This window comes from Arvicola amphibius, chromosome 5 (genome assembly GCF_903992535.2).
Source record: "Arvicola amphibius chromosome 5, mArvAmp1.2, whole genome shotgun sequence".
Lineage (NCBI taxonomy): Eukaryota > Metazoa > Chordata > Mammalia > Rodentia > Cricetidae > Arvicola > Arvicola amphibius.
Genome location: NC_052051.1, coordinates 88166162 through 88188223, shown reverse-complemented (window position 1 = coordinate 88188223; position 22062 = coordinate 88166162). Strand labels below are relative to the sequence as shown.

Genomic DNA, 22062 nt, shown 5'->3' with positions numbered 1-22062 from the left:
GTACCAGGTCTCAGTAGAATACCCTTTCTCCAAAACCAAAGTGAAGGCACCTGAGGAATAAGACCCAGAGTAGACCTCTGCCCCGACACCCCTACAGCCAGTCTGTTGTTTTAGGTTTTCATACAACCTCATCAGGATCTCTGTTGTGTCAAAACCCCTCCACCAAAAGCATACCATTTCTTCTTGTGCTGTGCATAACTAAAGCTAGAACTCTGTTGCTTGTATACAAATCTGCAGTATGAGTTGTATAAAGGATATCATTTTCTTGTCTGCTGGATCCATATTCCAGTGTCAGCACCTACTGCAGCTCCTTCAGAATTGCACGATACCCACCCAAAATATAATTTTTTATTCTGTGTTAAAGTTTAGTGTCCTGTGATGTAGAAAGATCAAGGGCTTGAAATTAGACCTACATTTAAATTCAAGCTTTGAGCTTTGGGAAAGTCACTAAGTTACTGTACTGTTTTGTTATTTTTGTTTTTCAAGACAGGGTTTCTTTGTAGCTTTGGAGCCTGTGCTGGAACTAGCTCTTGTAGACCAGGCTGGCCTCAAACTCACGGAGATGCGCCTGCCTCTGCCTTCCAAGTGCTGGGATTAAAGGCTTGTGTCACCACCGCTCGGCAGTTACTGTACTCTCTTTAATATATACTGCAGATTCTGAGCCAATGGTAAAATCCCGGCATATGACAATCTAGCTATATTTGTCGATAGCTTTGAAGCAGTAACCTTTCCTAGGGTTTGTATTTAAAATGTTTTAAAGAAGCCGGGCGGTGGTGGCGCACGCCTTTAATCCCAGCACTCAGGAGGCAGAGGCAGGTGGATCTCTGTGAGTTCGAGGCCAGCCTGGTCTACAAGAGCTAGTTCCAGGACAGGCTCCAAAAAAGCTGCAGAGAAACCCTGTCTCGAAAAACCAAAAAAAGAAAAAGAAAAAAAGAAAATGTTTTAAAGAAAATATGCACTGGGTGGTGGTGGTGCATGCCTTTAATCCCAGCACTCAGGAGGCAGAGGCAAGTGGATCTGTGAGTTCCAAGACAGTCAGAACTGTTACACAGAGAAACCCTGTCTTGAAAAAACAAACAAACAAAAAGCATGCCTATTTGAATATGTATCATGTAGAGTATAATGTTTTCTTAGATTTTTATCTCATTAAATTTATGAAGTATTTATTACTGTAGTCAGGTCAGTTAGTCAAATGTTTTATTTGCCTTTATACTTTTCACAACTTCAAGTCTAACCCTTGACAAGATTAAGTGGAAGAATTTTCTCATACTCTCACATTTGTGATGGTTCTTGGTAATTTTTGATATATGGTTAATTTTTGGTGCCATAAATAAACCTCAGCATGAACATACATGCTGTAACTCATGCATGTACATGTTCTCTTTCCCTAGTTCAAACTATGTTTTAACTGATGAGCAATCACTCTGGATTGAAGATACTACAAAATCAGTCTACCAAGTAAGTCCAACATGCAACAAACCCATGATTGAAAATGGAAATTTAGAATTTTCTTTGTTTCAGCCCCAAATAGGAAAATAAGGATAAAGTTAAGCTCAGGTACAAGATCACAAACACTTCTTGGTTCTCTGCCTACAAACCATCCTATGATGCAGAAAGTTGTTGAAAGCTTAGTATATTCTTTCTAATCACAGCTGCTATCTGAAAACCCCCCCGATGGAGAAAGATTTTCAAAGATGGTAGAGGTATGTATTTGATCACTGGTTTTCTTAGTACCAAACATAATCCTAAAATGTTCTTTTATGTAGATGTAATGTCTTTTGTTTATCCTAGCATATATTAAATACTGAAGAAAACTGGAACTCATGGAAAAATGAAGGCTGCCCAAGTTTTGTGAAAGAAAGGTAAATAGATACAATAAATATGAAAAGGACATTTCAAAGTACAGCTTGATACAGTTCAGTTCTCAGAGTAAGTTGGTGTTGTTGAAAATGTTGTCTTCTGCCCTATAATGTGGTATTTTTGTCTTCTGTCTGATGAGTGTTTTGTCATACTATGAAACTTTCATATTTAGGGCAAAACCAATAATTGTGTTTGTTTTGCTGGGCTTGTACACATTAGGCAAGTGCTTACCACAAATACACTCCCCCGTTTCTGATGTCCACTTACTGTCCACAGAATGTGTTTTGTTCATTTGTTCACAGATCATCAGACACCAAGCCCGCTAGAGTGGTGCGGAAAAGAGCAGCCCCAGAAGACTTCTTAGGCAAAGGGCCCAACAAGAAAATCCTGATTGGCAAGTATGTCCATTCTTCCTAAGTTCTTGCTATTTTTATATTTTAAAATTATTCTAAGAACTCTCCAGGTGGACTGAAGAGATGGCTCAGCCATTAAAGGATAGGCTCACAACCAAAGAGACATAAACTCTCCAGTGACCAAATTCATGCAACCACTGAAGCCATCCTTTTTTCTCCCGCTTCCAAAGTGCTTGTCTATAGGCTCTGCCATCTTTTCCATGTCATGTCATGGATAGTACAACTGCTTAAGCCACTGCAGCTCAACTTCTAGTTACTAAACCTTTCCAGTTAATTCCCCATTTTTTATTATGACTAAGTAGATTCTAAAAAATGATTTGAGATTTTCACTATATACTTACATAGAAAATTACTGTCATCACCCCAAGCCTACTACTTATGTTATAATATGCAGTTTTATAACATACTAAGGATGCCATCCGTATGAAATTATGTCTGCCTTATTTTGTAGTGAAGAGCTAACAAGGCTTTGGAACCTCTGTCCTGATAACATGGAAGCCTGTAAATCAGAGACAAGGCAAGTGTAAAACTTTTGTTTTCTCAATGTTGAGTAAAGTAAAATAGAACCTTTTCTTAGCTAGGATCAAAGCTAAAAAAAGTTATTGTGGTTGACATTGGGCCTAGCAAAATATGGTTTGGCTTAAAACACCTAGAAATGCTGATAAAATTTTAGCAAGTGAGAAGAAATTTCAACAAAAAGGAAAAAAAATGGAAACTCAACATCGAAAGAATAGCTTTGGATTGATTGATATTCCAAGCTAATGAGCAGTGAGATGATCCAGTCTGAGCCCCAAGGGAACTCTGGGTGTTAATCCTCACAGAGATGCAGAAGATAACCTGAGCCTAAACATGACTTCCCTTGTACTGGGAACCAGAAAGTGTCTGTTTCCGATAGGGTATTTGTGGATGGAAAAGGGATTTCCTGAGGAAAGAACAGGCTTTCCTCATGCAGCTGACATTTCTAGTACCAGCAGCATCAGGAACCCAGGGCTGAAAAGTCAGCTGGGAAATCCTAGGCTGGTGGTAAATGTCTGAAGGTTAGACCTTTAGATGGAGCTATCACAGAGGGAGCAGTCTTAAGAGCTTACCATCCAAATTTACAGTCAAGGAAACAATCTACCATCAGTTTTGCAAATAATCAGATAGGGGCTAGAGAGATGGCTCAGTGTTAAGAGTGCTGAGTATTCTTCCAGAGGACCTGGGTTCAATTCCCAACACTTACTCTATGGCTTATGATCATCAGTAACTCCAACAACACACTCTTTTGGCTTCCATGGGCACCAAGGACATGGTGTGCATATGCAGACAAAATACTCTTAAACATAAGTAAATAAAATTGGAAATAACAGCTGGAAACCAAGAAAACCTGACACTGTCGAAAAACAAACAAACAAAAACACTATAATTTACATGTGGTAGCTCATACCTGTAAAGCTGGGACTCTTAAAGATGAATGACTGAGGCCAAGGCCAGTCTGGGACACAGAATGAGCCCCTGTCTCAAAAAAAGGAATATTTGAAAAAACAAGTATAATTTCTAAAAATGCAAAGACACAGGTTAAGAGCAAAACTCTGCAGAAAGTACATAAGAGTTTGAAAGAAGCACTACTTAAGATAGGACTGAATGATGAATTCTTTGATTCAAGATGTACAGGCTTAAATAAACCAAATCTGTGTAAGTGAAAAATTAAAGAGCATAAAAAAGAAAAAAGAGCCTACAAAAGAGTAAAATTAAACTAACAGCAAACTTCAAAAACAAAAAAAATTTAGTGAAATGAGAGCCTTAAAGAGCTGAGACAGAATTAAAGGATGCTGGATAACAGAATATACCATTTCTAAACTAAGTGAGTACAAAGGTAAACAGGAAGAAACAAAACAGCAGGTTCAAACTGAAGGTACAAGCATAGTACAATATAAATTCAAACAAACATAACATATCAAGCTTCCTGGTGCAAGACAGATTGATGGTTACTCTAAAAATTTATCAATATATTGATATTAAGACACATACCTTAGCCGGGCGGTGGTGGCACACACATTTAATCGCAGCATTCAGGAGGCAGAGGTAGGTGGATCTCTGTGAGTTCGAGGCCAGCCTGGTCTACAAGAACTAGTTCCAGAACAGGCTCCCAAGCTACAGGCAAACCCTGTCTCGAATAAAAACAAAACAACAACAACAACAACAAAAAACGCATACCTTTAAAACAAAGATGAAAATATTTAAACTAAGAGAATAAAGGCATGATAGGCAGAGCTTAGATTGCTCAGACTGAAGTCTTCAAAGCAGAAAGCATTATTTAAAATGCAGTTATTACATAAAAGGAAAAAATCAGAAATTTTGACAGACTTTAGAATGAGAGCTTGACCAGTGCATAATTATAGATGATTTCTGACACAACTTACAGTCTCAGCATAGCTTATTAGATTAGCTTCAGTTCTGTTCAGTACTGTTTTTGCTTCTATAAGCAAAACCAGTACTAATAGACAGGTGAAATTCCTTGTTCACTTGTGAATGTCAAATGCTGTCGAGTCTGCACACCCCATAGAGCAGCACAGTCTGTCGTCGTGTACAGTGGCTGAACTATGGGCAGAACAGTTTTGAAGCCTATACCTTCTTTAATTGTTCCATTTTAGAATTAGCTTTCAGTCTTTCCTCTTAAAGAATTCCTGCATTTAGGTCCTAGCTGTAATTAGCACTTATGGATACTGTTAAAATTTATATTGCCACCATTTTAGAGTATTACAGATGAACCTCACTGTTTTCTTTAATGACCAGAGAATACATGCCAACCTTGGAGGAGTTCTTTGAAGAAGCCATTGAACAAGCAGATCCTGAAAATATGGTTGAAAGTGAATATAAGTAAGTAATATTCTGATGAACATTGTTAAGACATGGTTTTCAGCATGTTTCTTAGAAATCCTTTGTATGCTATTAAGTGTTTGAAGTCAGCAGAGCAGTGCTGTTAGGAGAGTTTATGTACACAATTCACATCATTGTAACATGACTTGCAATAATCTGTTTCAAGTTGAAGACTCACCCCACACCTCCCTGTCACCTCCTGCCAGTTTAGTTCCTGTCCTTGCTTTCTCACCCATTCCTGTCAGCCCACCCACTCGAGGCTGTGTTCCCCAACATTCCACTGAAGTAGCTCCACAGGACTCTTCTCTGCCAGTACACCTGTTGTGGCATCCATGGAACCACTCAAGGGTCTTTTAACTTGCTGCTCCCTCCACCTGCCTCCACATCTGCTGCCTTACCCTAAATTTCTGGGGTAACTTTTAAGACTCACCGTCTTTTATCTAAAGTGTCCCATGGGACAACAGAGTTTCAGTTTAGGTAGGTGTTTTGGAGTTGTGATTTAAAGGCAAGGCCCCTCTTGTCAGAATGTATAGGTTCCCATCCCCTGTGCCACTTAGTGGCCAGGTGTCTAGTTCTAACAGAATACTCCCTGTGTCCCTTTTCTCATTTGCTAAGTAGTAACCACTCATCTCACAGGCTAATTCTAAAGATTAAATGGTTCATTTTGAGCCATGTCATTAGCACATGATATAAATGATTAGTTTGGGCCCTGTGTTCCAATCTCCTAACTAATGTGTGTTCTATTCTCCATGCTCCAGAGAGTGATCTTTAAAATATACATATAGAGGCTGGAAAAATGACTCAGAGTTTAAGAGCACTGACTGTTCTTCCAGAGGACCCAGGTTTGAGTCCCAGTACCCACATGGTGGCTAACAGCCATCTTTAACTCCAGTTTCAGAGGATTTGACATGACATCTTCTGGCTGTCTTTGGCACTGCATGCACATGATACACAGACAATCATGCAGGCAAAACACCCATACACATAGTTCCTAGCACCCACAAGGCAGAGGCAGGTGAGATTGAGGCCAGCCTTGTCTACAAAGACCCTGTCTAAAAACTAAATACACACACACACACACACACACACGCACAGGTAGGAATGGTAGCACATACCTAATAATCCCAGCACTCAGGAAGCTGAAGCAGGCAGATTGAGTTTGAGCTTAGTCTGTCTTAACAGAGTAAGATCCTATCAGTAAAATAAAGTAAAATATGCACCAGTCTGATCTTGTGCTAAAATCTTTCTTATGCTTGAATTGAGTGTGTAATTCCCACAGTTAATAAGAGAGCACTAAATGAACCAGACTGCAGAGCTGTGCATTTGGGGATTGCAGGGTGGACAAAAATCCTAACAAACACTACACAGAATCTGTTTTATCCTTTAAGATTTCTCACAGGTCCTTGGTCCTTGCTTTCTTATTTTCTTGACATCAGTGTGTCACTACAGTGGCTACTGGATATTTGCTCTTTTGGCATTTTGAGCCATTTATTCATTGAGGTTGATATTAAGTGAATTAAAGATTAGATGTTACATAAATACAACCCTTATTCAAAATACCTGAAGCTGTGTTTTCAGATTTTTTTTCCCATATTTGGAACATTTTAGACCTTAGCAGCAGCCAAGCATTTTAAGACAAGTTAAACAGTGCAGGTGTTACATTAGAGACCTTCAACTTGTATTAGTTACATTAACATAATAAACTTGAATTTATAGAATACTCTGAACTTAGATCTGTTAGGTGCATTACAGATATAGATACCAGTTCACCAAATTTATCTTTTTTCCTATCTCTTTAAACCAGATAAATGGTTTCTATGCATAGTGTCATAGTCAGGAGTAGGGACATAGACCATTAACTTGCTAAAATAAGCAAAATGAAATAAAAATGGTACTGTGGGCTCTTATTTGTAATAATGTACAGAATGTCATGTCACATGGGAAGAACTCTGGAAGGGATAACTATAAGTCACAAGGCTGACAACTCTTCTTACAGAGCTGTGAACAATTCAAATTATGGGTGGAGAGCACTCAGACTCTTAGCACGGAGAAGCCCTCACTTCTTCCAGCCAACCAACCAGCAGTTTAAGAGTCTCCCAGAGTACCTTGAGAACATGGTAATAAAGCTAGCCAAAGAACTACCAGTAAGTAACATACTTCATCTTTTCCCATTTCCTTTAGTAAACATTATCTGCTTTAAAACTGCTCCTAGTTTAGTCTATCAAGAAAATAGTGATCTATGGAGTGCCATGTTTTACAATGGGGAGGATTGTTGCTCAGTGTTCACTTAATTAATTCTGTGTAGCATGCAGTTTAAAAATGTGTTTTAAAAAACTATCTGTGGTAAACGAAATCAGTTTTTCTTCTTTGCCAGTGTATTTTACTGTCTTTTGTCAAAGGGCAGGGTCTAGGAGTGGCTGTAGGGTTTCTGGCAGAACTTTCCAGTGTTTTCTAACAGTGTGATAATAATAGACATGGTCAATCTCTATTGCCCCTTAGACAATACTAAGGCCTAGGTATTTGCAAACTGATTTGTTCATGCTTCTCAGTCTTCCTTCTGCCCAAAATGAGGGGACCTATGAGTCATGGGGTCTGATGTCCATTACTGAAATCTTATAACTGTATAATTACATATCTGAACAGAACTACTTGTTATCTTCAGAAAGTAGTCTTCTTTTAAGTTAAACATTGTTTCTCATTTACTATAGCCTCCTTCTGAAGAAATAAAAACAGGTGAAGATGAAGATGAGGAAGATAATGATGCTTTACTGAAGGAAAATGAAAGTAAGAATTGAATTTTTTGGCTATTTTACAAAATTGGAAAATTTACAAAATTGGAAAAGATAAGGGTTCTTTGTTAACTAAGTCGATCTATTTCTCAACTTCTACCATTTTTTATCTCGGGTCTACTTTGACTTACATGAGAAATTAAAACCATTTTCACTTAAAATATATTTTTGTATAATGAAATTTGGAAGTGGCCAATTTAAAAGGTACTAAAGATAGGTGTTTAAACTCTGCTAACTAGTTAGGGCTAGAGGGAGTATCTCTATGGAAAAATTTTTCTAATTAAAATTAGCTTTGAGCATTGACCGAATGTGTGTGTGTGTGTGTGTGTGTGTGTGTGTGTGTGTGTGTGTGTGTGTGTGTTTAAGGATAATTAAGTTGTAAAGTACCCAGTGGTTTTTAGCTTTACTCTTCCAGATACTTAGAACTGCACATCCCTGTATTCTGCACGTAATTTATAACCTCTTGTCTTCTAGGTCCCGATGTTCGGCAAGATAAACCTATAACAGGGGAACAGATAGAGTTATTTGCTAACAAACTTGGTGAGCAATGGAAGATTTTGGCTCCTTACTTAGAAATTAAAGACTCTGAAATGAGGCAGATTGAGAGTGACAGCGAAGACATGAAGATGAGGGCCAAGCAGCTCCTTGTTGCGTGGCAAGATCAAGAAGGAGCTCATGCAACAACGGATAATCTGATTAGCGCATTAAACAAGTCTGGATTAAGTGACCTTGCAGAAAGTCTAACTAATGACACGGAGACAAATAGTTAGCTTTCTTTCTTTCTTTCCTTTGTTTTTTATTAAACTGTGATAAGATTTTGTAACCAAGCAACATTTGATAAGAGGTCCACTGGTTTTGGTAAACAATAAACACTTTTATAACAGCTGTTGCACAGTTGGCTCAAGAACCACAGAACAAACATTGGTTCACACCTTAGTTTGGAGTATAGGAGGGTGGGGTGGGGCCAATGAAAAATGACCTCAGAAATGGCCTCAGTATCACAGACTACTTTTTGTAAGTATTTTTTTTAATGATGTTAAGCACTATTTGTGTATGTTACATTCCTATCCCAAATTAGTTTCCTGTGTGTTTTTCCTTCTCACATTTATCCTGAGATCCCAGAATGTCACTTCTGAAATCTTAAGACTGTTCTCACTCTCAAGCTAGAAAGCAGAGAGTCGGCAAACAATCTGTTAAAGCGTTCTGCTGGCGCTCTTCCATGCTCACTACAGCAGCAAGAGTTCAAACTGACAACCATCAGCTTGCAGAGCCTAAACTATTTACTGTTTGGCCAATATAGAAAATATTTACCAGCCTCTAACTTTAAATGAAGTGGAGTCTAAGACCCAACTACCATTAGCTTTACAAAAATCACTTGGCCCCTCAAGTCCTTAAACACCCAGGGATTCCTGTCAGTTCAGGTGCCCAGTGGCAGCAGAGTATGTGCAGTCCTGGCTAAAGACTGTCATCTAGTCTGTTCCCATACAGCATCTGTGGGGTGCCAAGATTTCATCACTGACGAAGGGCTGCTGGGCACAAACTTACTAGGTAAGTGCTCTTGCTTGAGCCTCACTTCCTACTTAGTGAAGCAGGGACCAAGCACAGCTCTAGCCTCCAAAGGTCCTCTGAGGGCATTAAGCAAATAAAGGCACATGAAAGAATTAGAAGGGAGGGGACTCATCTCCCTTACATTCAAGGCTGCATTCTAAAATACTTAAATCATCCTTATTTAAAACAACACTGGTAGAAATCCAATTTCTACTTTAAAGAATGTCTTTGGAATGTCTTTTTAGAGCAAATAAACTATAACCAAACTTTTGGTAATGATATAGTTTTTAAATTTTTAATACAGTCTAAAAACATGGCTTTTTACATATTTCTAAGCCTGTTTCACTTGTTTAAGTAGGAAAACTCAAGTCTAAATTAATTCTTTCTACAACTGTTTTAGCATCCCAGGGGTCATATAAACACTATGGTCACAGAGTGTTGCTACTCCTCACTCCATGTTTACTCCCCAACTATGCAGAATCCCTGAAATGCTGACCTATCCCACAGTGTTAACACATTATTCTGTAGAAATCTTAGGCAGCAACATACTTTACAGAGCAGTAAAACATGGTCTAAGATGTCATGATATTCTCCAATTAGGTAATATCCAATCCTTCATTCTTCCCTTAACTATTAGTCAAGGTTTATGACGTATCTAAAGATTAAGAGTAACTGGCTAATCAGAACAGGTTAATAGACTGATCTTACTCAGATACTCTTGGTAATGTATGGTAATGTATACCTTAATTTTAAAAATCACTAATACTAAATTTAGAGATGGACATACAGACTTGGAAAAGAAAACAGAAACAACAAATGAGTAAGGGACTGAAACCGATCACAGAATTTAGTGTCCAACTTCATATTTCTTTTGAGATAACAAGCTAAGAAGACACCTTGTATTTTAAATGGATGCTTAAGATTATTAGCAATCTGCAGAAATTACATAGTGTTGAATTCATCTGACTCTTCAGTCAAGCTCTAACACTAAGAAGACAGGTCAAAAGTCATTAATCCCTCTTTATTATCAAATATCCTCATTTTCTAAAAATAGGAACCAGAGCTTGTTGACATATGATTACTACAAAACCAATGCAAAATTAAATATATAAACCATAGTACATTACAGACACAATAACAAGTGTATAATCAAATGTATTCTTATTGATCACAATTTATTGTAAAGTCATGAAAAGCCAGCAACAGTCAGTCTGGACAAATACTTGATTGCACCCAGTTGATGGGATGTGGACAGCAGCACTGAGTTACACGATGAGAGCAACACTTCCTTTTCCACCTTCCTAGAAAAATATTAGTTAGATGAGGCAAAGGATGGGCAGCTACTGAATATTAACCATGCAAGAACAAATAGGTGTGCAATAAACATCACTGCTAAATCTTGAGCTGGAAGGGCAAAGGGGAAAATGGACTTCAGCTAGGAATTTATAAGAAATAAGCTTTTAAAGACTGTCATCCAGCTACCTTTATTCAGGGTAGCACCCAAATGTAATTTTTTTGTAGTCTCTTTAAGAAACAGGCCTGGTTCTGTTCTTTGTTCCCTTTGGAGCTCAAGATTATAGAAATGATAACAAAAAAATGTTATATCACACCTAGGCATAAATAGCTAAATTGAAGATTACTGTTCATTTTCTTCTTCCATTATTTCAACTCTTCGAGGCCCATAAAGTAGAACGTAAGCAATGTGCCAGTCTCCACCACCAGACAGCCGCAGGATATCTTCTGGTGTTACAATGCTGACCTTATCATCGTCAAACTTGATCCATTCATCTAAATTAAGAAGATAGCACACAGTTATGTTTAGAGATCTAGTGCAGAAGAAACAAATGTGATGTGCAGCACTACACCTGACTACCAATAGCTCTCCAAGTGTGCCCCTAGGGACCATGTAGGTTCAAGATTATGTCAAAGACGTCCATGACATCCCAGCTATTTCAACACTACTTTTAACGCATGATTTGCCTTTCTACCTTCATTGTCACCAGCATGCAGTTTTCCAGAAGCTTCATAATGTATACCAATCCAAGTCTAAGCACAGACAGATATGAAAGGGACTAGGGATGTAGCTTGTTTCAGAGCACTTGCTCAGCATATGCAAGGTATCTTTGTGATTTGATCCTAGTATCAAAACAACCAAAAACCCTCAAAACATTAGAATCTAGCCATATTAATCTGGACAATAGGAAAACAAAATGCATACCACTTCATGATGTTTTTGCTTGGGCAATAGTTTTTTTAGGCATTCTCAGCTATAACTACTGATGTTATAAATTTGAAAGTAAAAAAGAAGCAAACCTTGAGACCACAACTAGGAACTGGGGATTTACTCAGTAAGACCTGACTGGCACACATGAAACGCTGAGTTCTGCTCCCCAGGCAGCAGCTATGCATGCTGGCTCCTGTCTATAACACTACTGCTGAGGGGCTCCCTGACTAGCTCTATCTAGCTCTAGGCTCAGTAAGAAACTGTCAAGACAGTGGTAAAGACAACACCCAACATGGGCCTCTGGCCTATACACAAACACCCACATACCTAAATACAAACTACAGGAAATTATTTTTCATTTTAATTTTTAAAAGACATGAAAAAATTCACAAACAATGCTATGAAGTTTGCAGTGATAAAGTAGTAGTTAATTAACTAAACCAATACTTTTTTTTTACCTTGCTTCCTTTTCACCCATGATACATAATGACCTGAAGAACTAGATCTTCCTTGGTGAGTTAGCACTGCTTGTAAGTCATAGTAGCCACAATTATTGGAGCCAATATCTTAAAGGAAAGGGAATCAATTAAAATAGACAACAGACAAGTGTTCTCTCAAAGTAACAATCATCAAGTTAGTACTGGAGAAATAGTGCTCTACTGGACTCCGCTAAATGCCACTGTGCAGAGCTACAATTAAATTTATTACCTATAACTATACCACTTTAAGTTACATTAAGGAAAACTATTTTTTAAGAAGTCTGAATTTAGGCCAGGCTCATATCTATCCCACCAATACTTGGGAAGCTAAGATAGGTGAATAGAAATAACTTTGAGGATTACCCTTAGCTACACGGTGAATTCAAGGCCATCCTGGATTATAGAGAGCCTTTCTCCAAAACAAAAACAAACTTTTAAAAGAAAAAGCATAGTATCTGAATAAATAGATAAATAGTAGAACATGCCATCTGACTTCAATGTGTACATAATAAAAATGAGACATTCAAAGGCTGGGTGGTGGTGGTAGTACACACCTTTAATTTTAGCACTCAAGAGGCAGAGTTAGGTGGATATCTGAGTTCGAGGCTAGCCTGGTCTACAGTGGATCTCTGAGTTCAAGGCTAGCCTGGTCTACAGAGCTAGTTTCAGGACAACTAGGGCTAGGGCTACACAGAGAAGCCCTGTCTTGAAAAACCAGAATGAAAAACAAACATCCACTTACCATCAGCGAATGAAAAGGGTTCATACTTAACCTCTTTTGGGGGACTATTCTTGTCATTCTAAGAGAAAAAAAGTTTTAAGTTTAAATTGTGATATTGGAAATAATTAACTACTAACATATTCTTGTTAGTACTTAATTATACAAATATTTACACTTTATTAACTATACAAAAAAAACTGCAACACCAAAGGCTTTATTACTCTTTCATAATACACAATATTATCACAGTAAATAACATGTTCCCTGGAAAGACTGCTAATGTTAAGCCACTAAATTTTTAGCATGCCATAGGATCTAGTGGTGTGTCTATGAACCTGCAAGGGCTACCTCAAAAACAAAACAAAACCCAAGTCAAGTTTCTGCAATCAAAGCCGTGCCCCTTCCATTTTAGCTGAAATGAACAAAGGCCTACACTAAAAGCAGCATGATTAACTACATGGATAAGAAACTTCAGTAGAAACTCACTTCCCCAACTCATTTTACAAATAGAGAAAAATTAAGTAGGCCTTAAATAAAATTAACAGAAAACTGGAAACTCAACAAAACGGAGCCATCCTTTGAAACAATAAAACTGAGAACCTCAAAAAGAAAAGAGACAAATTTCAATTATTAGTAAAGAAATGGGCTAGATTTGCCCTACAGACATGAATCAGCTAATAAAAGAACATCAAGAACAATCATACAGACAATGTGATTCTGTGAGAACAAAGACAACACAGTATGGAAACGGTCACTTGAGTAGTCCTTAATCTGTCCTGTAGTTTCAGAAAACTAAGTCAAACATTTGAAAACTTAAAGTCTCCAGACATTGGTTATTTCCACAATTACATCAAATAGAAAATAATCCTACAGTCTGTTTGAACAATAATAGGGAGGAAAAGCTACTTCAGGATGTAAGATCAACACACAAAGGTAGTAATGCTATTTGCAGAAGCATTGCAAAGAACAAAGCTTGGAGATCACAAACCTGATCCTTACAGGAAATTTCATAAGTTATGACATTGTAGCACATGCACTTTGAGGTATAGAGGCAGGAGGATCAGGAGTTCAAAGCTAGTCTCAACTGCCTAGCAAATTAGTGGCCAGCCTGGGCCCCATGAATCCCTGTCTTATTGAACAAAGACAAACACTATGGTACGGCCAAGGAACAGATACACAAACCAATGGAATAAAACTGAAGACTCCAGAGACACATTCTTATCTATCATCAATCAATTATCTACAAAGTTGCCAGGATCATTAAACTGGCAAATACTAGGTTTTACTTATTTTTTAGATGCTAGAGAATCATAGCCAAAAGAATGAATCTGAACATCTTACCACATAGAAGTTAAACCAGAATGAATCAAATACCAAAATGAACAAATATAAAACCCTTCAACTTTTTTCTCTGCATTAGGATGAAAAGATAAAACTACAGACTTTGAGAAAACACTTGCAATCTGCATAGCTAAAGAATTAGAATCTAGAACAGAATAATACTTCAGCAGAAGACCCACAAATGACAACCATAACATGAAGAACGGTCAACATCATTAAAACCTGGAAAACACCAGGCAGCACTGCAAACATCCACTGGATGAATGAGAACTAGTGACAACAGCAAATGCTGATCAGAAAGTGGGCCAGTCACACATCGGTGAGGAGAATAGAAAGTAAGAAGCATTTGGCACTTTCTTGAAAAACTGAGCATGCAACCATCATGCAACACAGCAATTATACTTTTAGACATTCATTCTAGGAAAATAAAATTCCTGCTTACAATAATATCTGCAAATAAACATTTTACCAGCTTTATTCATATAGACAAAAATTGAAAACGATCTAAGTATCCTTTAATAGAGGAATGGTTAAGCAAACCACAGAATGCCCACACAAGGAAATACTATTCAGTGATAAAAACATTGCTACTAAAATACACAACCTGGATGACTTCTGGGGAATTCTGAACAAGGAATCAATTCAAAAAGTTTATGTCTAGTAAACGGGAGCTTAATTTCATTTAGTAGCTTTCCTGAAGTTGTTAGAAAAGCCCAGAAACATGACGGACACGAGACTAGGATGGTAATCCTGTCCTCCCATTCTAACAGAGAGGATTAAAATATCTCAAGGAAAATCATCACGTGGAAAATGCAGACTTCATGTGAATGCACACATGCTGTAGACTCCAGGGCAAAGATAAGAAGGGGTCTGCTTTCCCACGACAGAGCCCCTGCTTCTGACACTACATTACTGCAACTACGGTGGTAAGAGGCTAACATCAAGATATGCTGATCAATAGAGTGGGGAACCCTGATGGCTCCTTGGCCTTGAGAGGGAGGGAGGGGAGGTATGGGTGGAGGGGAGGGGAGGGAAGGGGGAGAAGGAGGGGAGGGAAGGGGGAGGAGGAGGGGAGGGAGGGGGGAGGAGGAGGGAAGGAGATGGAAATTTTTAAATATAAAAAAAAATAAACCATGAGGAAAAAAAAAAAAAAAAAGATATGCTGATCATTTTCATAATAGTAACCGCTACTGCTAGGCACTAAATGAAGATTCAAATGGCAGTAGTAAAAACACAGAAAAAAGAACCTACTGCATTTGGTTGCTGATTCACTTTCTTATCTTCTATATCCTTGAATTTTGACCGAAAAGAGACCATTTTCTCTTGAAGTTCTGGTGTGCAGAGTTCATACACATCCAGCATAAGAGGAAACTTAACATCCTATAACAGAGAGAAAAGCACAAAAGGACAATTCTTTAAAATACATAAACATTTTTCAAAGTAATACTTTCATAATTCAAATAGAAGTTGAAAATGAAATCTGTGACATCACAGTAGAAGACTGCCACTGAAGAAATTCTTTGACTTATTTTCAATAAATGGGCTCTGTGTTTACAAAAAGAACCCACAAAACTGGGAGGGAATAGTGGTGTAGGATTGGGGGAAAATGGAGGAAAAGAATGAGGGGTGGATTTGAACAAAACAAATTATATGCATGTACAATCAAACACTTAAAACAAAATTAAAGAATGACCTGATTCTAACTTTTATATAGTAACTACTTTTCCATTAAATAATCAAGCCAATACACATGACCACAGAAGCTGCACTTGTTTAAAAGAGCATTCGTAGCCAGTGCTTTGCTGGGAAAAACAATTTTTATAAAGAAACAATACTGAAACATTTAAAGAGCATATTAAAATAGCTGCAGTAAATACTAGTAGAGCCCCTACCTCCATTTAACCTTCACCTACAACTATCAGAAAATGTTATGAATTTCAGGTTCAGAGGCTAGATTCATTCATATAATTCTTCCCAAGGAATCGTGTATGCACACAAGTAGCCCACCCCGCTCAAGACAGTTCAAGGGTTGGATCACAGCGTAGTTCTGTGGTGCGTAAATGCAATGCACTGTGCTTACTGCCTCTGTCCCCATTTCCAACGAGTCCCCTCAAATCTGATCTATGAAGTGAAGGATCTAATTTAAGGCAGTATTTATGGGGTATGCAAGAATACTACAATTATGTGTGAATCCTTTGAAAAATATAAAATGCTAGCTCCAAGACTTGGATGTTGAAGGCTGGAGGAAGAAGTCATGCATATGTAAAACCAAAGGGGTAATACATAATTTAATAAATAACATGGGTAAGGATCGCCCACCTAATATTAATCACTCCTAACCACCTCAAAACTATTCTTTTTGGGTTTTGTTTTTTTTTTTAATTAAAAATATATTTTTGAGTCATGCATATTGCTAATTCAAATATTTAAAAATGACCTGTAATTACAACAAAAACTAAATAACTAAAGAAAATTACATTCTTGTTATTTAATTACTTAATTTTTAAGAACATAATTGCATTCTTCTCTTTTATAATTTAATGAGCTATATGATTTACCATCTGAGTGAAAACTTGATGCAAGCTTGTGTAGAAAATGAACAAGTAATTGTTTTTTTTTTTTTTTTAATTTTTTTTTTTTAAGACAGGGTTTCTCTATTTAGAGTGTGTCCTGAACACACTCTATAGAGCAGCCTGGCCAGGAACTCATAGATCCTCCTGCCTCTGCTTCCCAAGTGCTTAAAGGGATTAAAAGTGTGTGCCACCCCAGCTGAAAGCTATTTGTAATACGATAAATAAATCTATTATAGATTAGGAAATGACTTCAAAGGATTATATTTAATATGCAAGTTAAAATTCATTACTAACCTTAAGAACTTTGGCGTTCACAGATTCTTTCTCTTTATAAAAAAATCGAACCATCTGAATAGTTAAGTAAGCAGGCAGCCGGCTGATCTTAGACTAAGGAGAGAAATGGGAAGAAATCCTTTATTTATATCTAAGGCCACATAAGTTTTTTATTTTTGGTAGTAAAAACAAAGCTCAGATAAAATTACTGGAACTCTTTCTCTTTTTTGTATGTGTACAATGTGGGTGAGCATCCGAATGTGCACTTGCATGCGCATTTACAAATATGTAGGCACATGTATGTGTGCAAATGCACATGTGTGAATGTGCATGTGGAAGGCTAAGGCTGACAGGAGGTGTCTTTCTCAAACACTCTTCACCTTTTCTATTTCTTGCTGAACCCTGAACTCACTGTTCCGATAAGTCCAACCAGTCAGTTCTACCTGCAGCACCCTGGGATTAGAAGCAGGAAGCCATGCCTACCCAGCTTTGACAGGAGTTCTGGGGTTCCAAACTCCAATTCTTGGGCTTGCTTTTCCCACTCAGCCACCTCCCTGCCCCTGAATCCTTTCAATGAAAAGGAATTCAATTTCAAAAGGAAATCTATAACTTACAGATTTGATGTACAAAGCATTTCTCTGCAGTGTTGGAGACTGTTTAGTAATTTCTTCCTGCAGTCGCTGAAAAGGGATATTACAGACAACCAGATATCAGATTTAAAACTCTTATCTGCAGCACAGACTCCCACAGCTCATTTTAAAACACAGTTTTAAAATAATAAATCCACTGATGTATTATTATTAATTAGTTAATAATAATACATCAGTGGATTTATCCCAGTGAAAAACAATTCAAATAAACATGACTTAGGTAGGGTTTTTTTTTTTTTTTGGTTTGTTTTTTTTTTTTAAAGATTTGTGCATACTTTTAATCCCAGAATTCAGGAGGCAAAGGCAGGCAAATCTCTGAGTTTGAGACCAGCCAGACCTATTAAACAGAGAAACCATATCCAAAAAAAAAATTAAAAAAAAAAAAACCAGAAAACCAGACAAGCAGAAAAGAATCCCTCTGAATACGATGTTGCTCAAGGTCAGAGAAGATAAACTGTTATTTTTTAAATAATAAAGCCTTCTGTGACCCTTTATCTATAAATAACCAGAATACCCACACTAGAAACTAAGAGAATGTAGGAAAGCCTTGTTCTTCATTCATTAATATAAAAGCCTGTCAGCATCAATTAGGTTAATTTTAAATCTGAGAAGGATTAACAAAGAAAATGTGTTACCCTAAGGCAGTGATTCTCAACCTGTGGGCCACAACCTCTTTGGGGGTGTTGAATGACCCCTTCACAGGGATAAGACATCAGATATTTACATTCATTCATTCATTCATTCATTCATTCATATTTCATTCATAATAGTAGCAAAATTAATTATGAAATAGTAACAAAAACAATTTTATGGTGGGGTCACTACAACATGAGGAACTGTATTAAAGTATCGCAGCATTAATTAGGAAGGTTGAGAAACCACTGGTCTTAAGGGATGTGGGGAAATCTTTAGCTACAATTTATCTCCTCTGGCTACATTTGTTAGTCTCCATTTCAGAGGGATTTAAAATGGCACATGTTAGTGCATGCTGAAAACTTGGGAAACAATCTGGCACATAGTTCATATGTAATAAAGATTCTCTATTATTTTCAATGTGCTACCTATATGTACATATATAAATTAGCAAAACTAATAAACAAATGTGAACTAAAAAAATTTACAGTTCATAATTTAGTATCTTACGATTGTGTAATTTAAGACTGGTTTTGAAAAAATTTACCAATCACATTATAAAAGGAATCACTGCAACTTTAACACATAATAACCATGCAAAGCTAAAACATCAAGTAAAATGACTTAAAATCCAAACAAATAGAGGGATGGTGATGGTGCACGCCTTTCTTCCCACCATTTGGGAGACCACCATTCGGGAGAGAGAACTCTCTGAGTTTGAAGCCAGCATAGCCTACAAAGCAAGTTCTAGGTCAGGGCTGTACAGAGAAACCCTGTCTTAAAAAAGAAAAAAGGAAAAGAAAAAAAATCCAAACAAATGATAAAATCTTTAAAATTATAAAGGGGAAAAAAAACCCACACAATTCAGAAATATATTTTTAAGAAAGTATAGCTAGAATTAGGTGTACTGGTAGACGGTAATCCCAGCACAGTGGAGGCTGAGCCAAGAGGTCTGCAAGTTCCTAAGCTACAAAGTATGTACCCATGTGTGCAAACACACTTGCTTGTGTCAAAATATTCATCAGCAAGCTACAAATAACATAATGCAATGCTGTCAGGTTGTCATCAGACCTCAGTATAGCTTTGCTAAAATTTTACAAAATTTAAAATAATGCCTGCAGAATCCCTGACAAAACATTCAATTCTAATTCTAATTAACATTCACATTCCATTTTTTATGTCCTCTAACTTGTAATTAGCAATTTATGAAACTATGTTAATACTGCTTTATTAGTTAAAAACCAATTGAATTGCGATTTTCAAATAGACAGGTAATTCCTGACAGCGCAGCTGTGTGACACCATAAGCACTGAATTAGTAAACACTGAACCATGTTCCTAGGAGAAATATTGGGTAGGTTCCATCAACCACTGACAGATAACCTTGAAGGTGTTTCTATTTAAAGACGTCTTACTTCACCTACAGTGCTGCAAGTATAACAGAACAATCCTAATACATGCATTTTCCTTGTAAAGTGCATTACAGCATCCTTGTACTTAGGAATGCCATATGCTTGAAGATAATTCTAAACACAAAAATTACCAACAACATTAAAATAAAAAAGCATGATGCTACATAGATACATATATGGTGTGTCAACTAAACAAGAAGACAGAGCAATTCGTGTAGTACTACTGTGTAACACTCACTCAAAAATTGTGCTACTGCGTTGGGGAAATAGCTGTCAATATTGTTCTTGCCACACAAACATTGAGAACCCAAGTTGGATCTTTAGAACACACATTAAAAAGCCAGGAATAGTAGCACACTTATAACTCCAGTGCTGAGGAAGAAGAGACAGGCAGATCCCTGGGTCTTGCTGTCCAATCAGCCAAGTTGCCAAGTCAAAGACGGGTTTTTCAAGACGGGTTTCTCTGTGTAGTTCTGCTTGTCCTGGAACTTGCTTGTAGACCAGGTTGTCCTCAAACTCAGAGACCCACCTGCCTCTGCTTCTTACGTGCTCTTAAAGGTGTGTGCCACCAGTGTTCGGCGGTCAGTGACTGTCTTAAAGATAAAGTGGGCATTGCCCAGGGTTGTCCTGTGACTTCCATACACATACCACAAAAACCTACAACCTGTGTGTGCCCAACTCCTCTGCAAATAACCATCAAAACACAGCAAGAAGCACCTTTGAGTTACAAACAAATGTTAGCCAACAAGTATATTCACAAATACAAAACCCACATGAGGCTCAGCTGTGGTTTCCTTACCAATTTAAGCCCTGTGAAAAGATATTTAACTTCCTGGTTGATAAAACAACTAAGTTGAAGTTGATTTTCCTTTCCTTTGGTGACCTCCTCTTCTTCAGATTCAGTACATTTCATGCTTTGCAAATTAAGGAATGGCAACAGCTATTCAAATTATTAGTTAATCTTGAAAAGAATAAATTATCCTAGAGTTATTAATAGTCATATGTTGATTTATTTTAAACATCAGTCTCCCAATAAAGATTTAATGGAACATGGTTTGCCTACCAACAAATTTCATCAACAAAAATGAGCATATGTTGAAGAGACCACAACAGGATCTAAGTTGTCATTCTGTTAAGTATCTTAATGATATAAATATGAGCAAAAAATGTTCTCCAGATTTCTACCCACATCTCAGAAAACAGTTCCTTAAATTCATGTGCATTATTAATACATTAGTTTCAATTAAGTGAAACTTCTCTACAAGATAAATTAATAAGACACACTGATAAAGGTGTTCTTAAGAAAAAAAAAATGGGGGTTGGAGAGGCGGTTCAGCGGTTAAGACCATATACTGCTCTTCTGAAGGACCAGGATTTGAGTCCAGCACCCATGTCAGGTGTTCACAACAACCTCTAACTCCAGTTTCAGGGAATCTGAGGCCTCTGGCCAACACACATATATGCATAATTTAAAAGTAAATAAATATTTAAGAAAAAAAATGAATATCCTTAAGGTATACATATTTATCTAAAGTTCAAAATCGCTGAATGACTATTTTATTAACTCCTAATTAACATTATTATAAACTTTTAGGCATAGAATCCTGATGAAATTTTCTTCTGCTCTCCAATGCTAATCAGCCAACTAGACTCTTTAGTGACAATTTACTTCTTTTTTAAATTTTTTTAAATATTTATTTATTATATATGCAATATATAATAAATAAATTTATTTATTTATTATATGTGTGCCTGCCTGCAGGCCAGAAGAGGGCACCAGACCCCGTTACAGATGGTTGTGAGCCACCATATGGTTGCTGGGAATTAAACTCAGGACTTTAACTTCTGAGCCCCACAATTTACTTTTTATAAACTCTGAATACAGTCTATACAAATCTTGGCTCAATAAGGATACGTGGTTTCAAACTCAACACCAAAAAACTGATCAATTAAGCTTTTCTTTTTAGAAGGTGTCACGGTTGATGCAGAAGAATCTGTCTGCAAAATAAAAAGAAAATTCTAGTTTTACTTTTCGTAGATTTCAATACAATCCAGTTTACTAATACATACTTAAAATTTTTAAATGTAGGTCTTTTGTGTATTTCATCCTACGATTCAAAATTACCAAAAGATTGAACATGCTGAATAAATATCAATAGATTATGTTTACAAGTAGACTAAAATGCTAGTCGTCAAATTCTAAGTATAGGGTGAGCATCTAAAATATTCTGGCAGCTATTTACCAATTAAGCTATATTTATTTAAAGCCATTCCAAGAAAAAGCAAAA

The 22062-nt window shown here is 37.0% G+C and overlaps 2 protein-coding genes across 4 annotated transcripts in view; one reads left to right on the top strand and one right to left on the bottom strand.

The window, feature by feature from the left end:
• Nucleotides 1-8804, top strand: part of Thoc1 (THO complex 1) — a 43832-nt gene extending 35028 nt beyond the window's left edge. Inside the window, exons 13-21 of the mRNA XM_038329270.2 lie at nucleotides 1392-1458; nucleotides 1653-1703; nucleotides 1792-1862; nucleotides 2163-2258; nucleotides 2725-2790; nucleotides 5049-5132; nucleotides 7129-7276; nucleotides 7841-7916; nucleotides 8396-8804. Coding sequence (XP_038185198.1) covers nucleotides 1392-1458; nucleotides 1653-1703; nucleotides 1792-1862; nucleotides 2163-2258; nucleotides 2725-2790; nucleotides 5049-5132; nucleotides 7129-7276; nucleotides 7841-7916; nucleotides 8396-8691 — 955 coding nt within the window. The 3' untranslated portion in view covers nucleotides 8692-8804. The remainder of the gene's footprint in view (nucleotides 1-1391; nucleotides 1459-1652; nucleotides 1704-1791; nucleotides 1863-2162; nucleotides 2259-2724; nucleotides 2791-5048; nucleotides 5133-7128; nucleotides 7277-7840; nucleotides 7917-8395) is intronic.
• A 1821-nt stretch (nucleotides 8805-10625) lies between these two features.
• The window catches only part of Usp14 (ubiquitin specific peptidase 14), a 34004-nt gene continuing 22567 nt past the window's right edge, over nucleotides 10626-22062 (bottom strand). The window contains exons 9-17 of one of the 3 annotated variants that reach the window (XM_038329272.2): nucleotides 21690-21772; nucleotides 20574-20688; nucleotides 17695-17760; nucleotides 17102-17194; nucleotides 15486-15614; nucleotides 12915-12972; nucleotides 12152-12259; nucleotides 11080-11257; nucleotides 10626-10770 (exon numbers count right to left, since the gene is read on the bottom strand). In XM_038329272.2, the coding sequence (XP_038185200.1) occupies nucleotides 11106-11257; nucleotides 12152-12259; nucleotides 12915-12972; nucleotides 15486-15614; nucleotides 17102-17194; nucleotides 17695-17760; nucleotides 20574-20688; nucleotides 21690-21772 (804 nt within the window). In that variant the 3' untranslated portion in view covers nucleotides 10626-10770; nucleotides 11080-11105. Of the gene's footprint in view, nucleotides 11258-12151; nucleotides 12260-12914; nucleotides 12973-15485; nucleotides 15615-17101; nucleotides 17195-17694; nucleotides 17761-20573; nucleotides 20689-21689; nucleotides 21773-22062 lie in introns of all 3 variants that reach the window. The other 2 variants (XM_038329273.2, XM_038329274.2) reach the window with 2 other exon arrangements.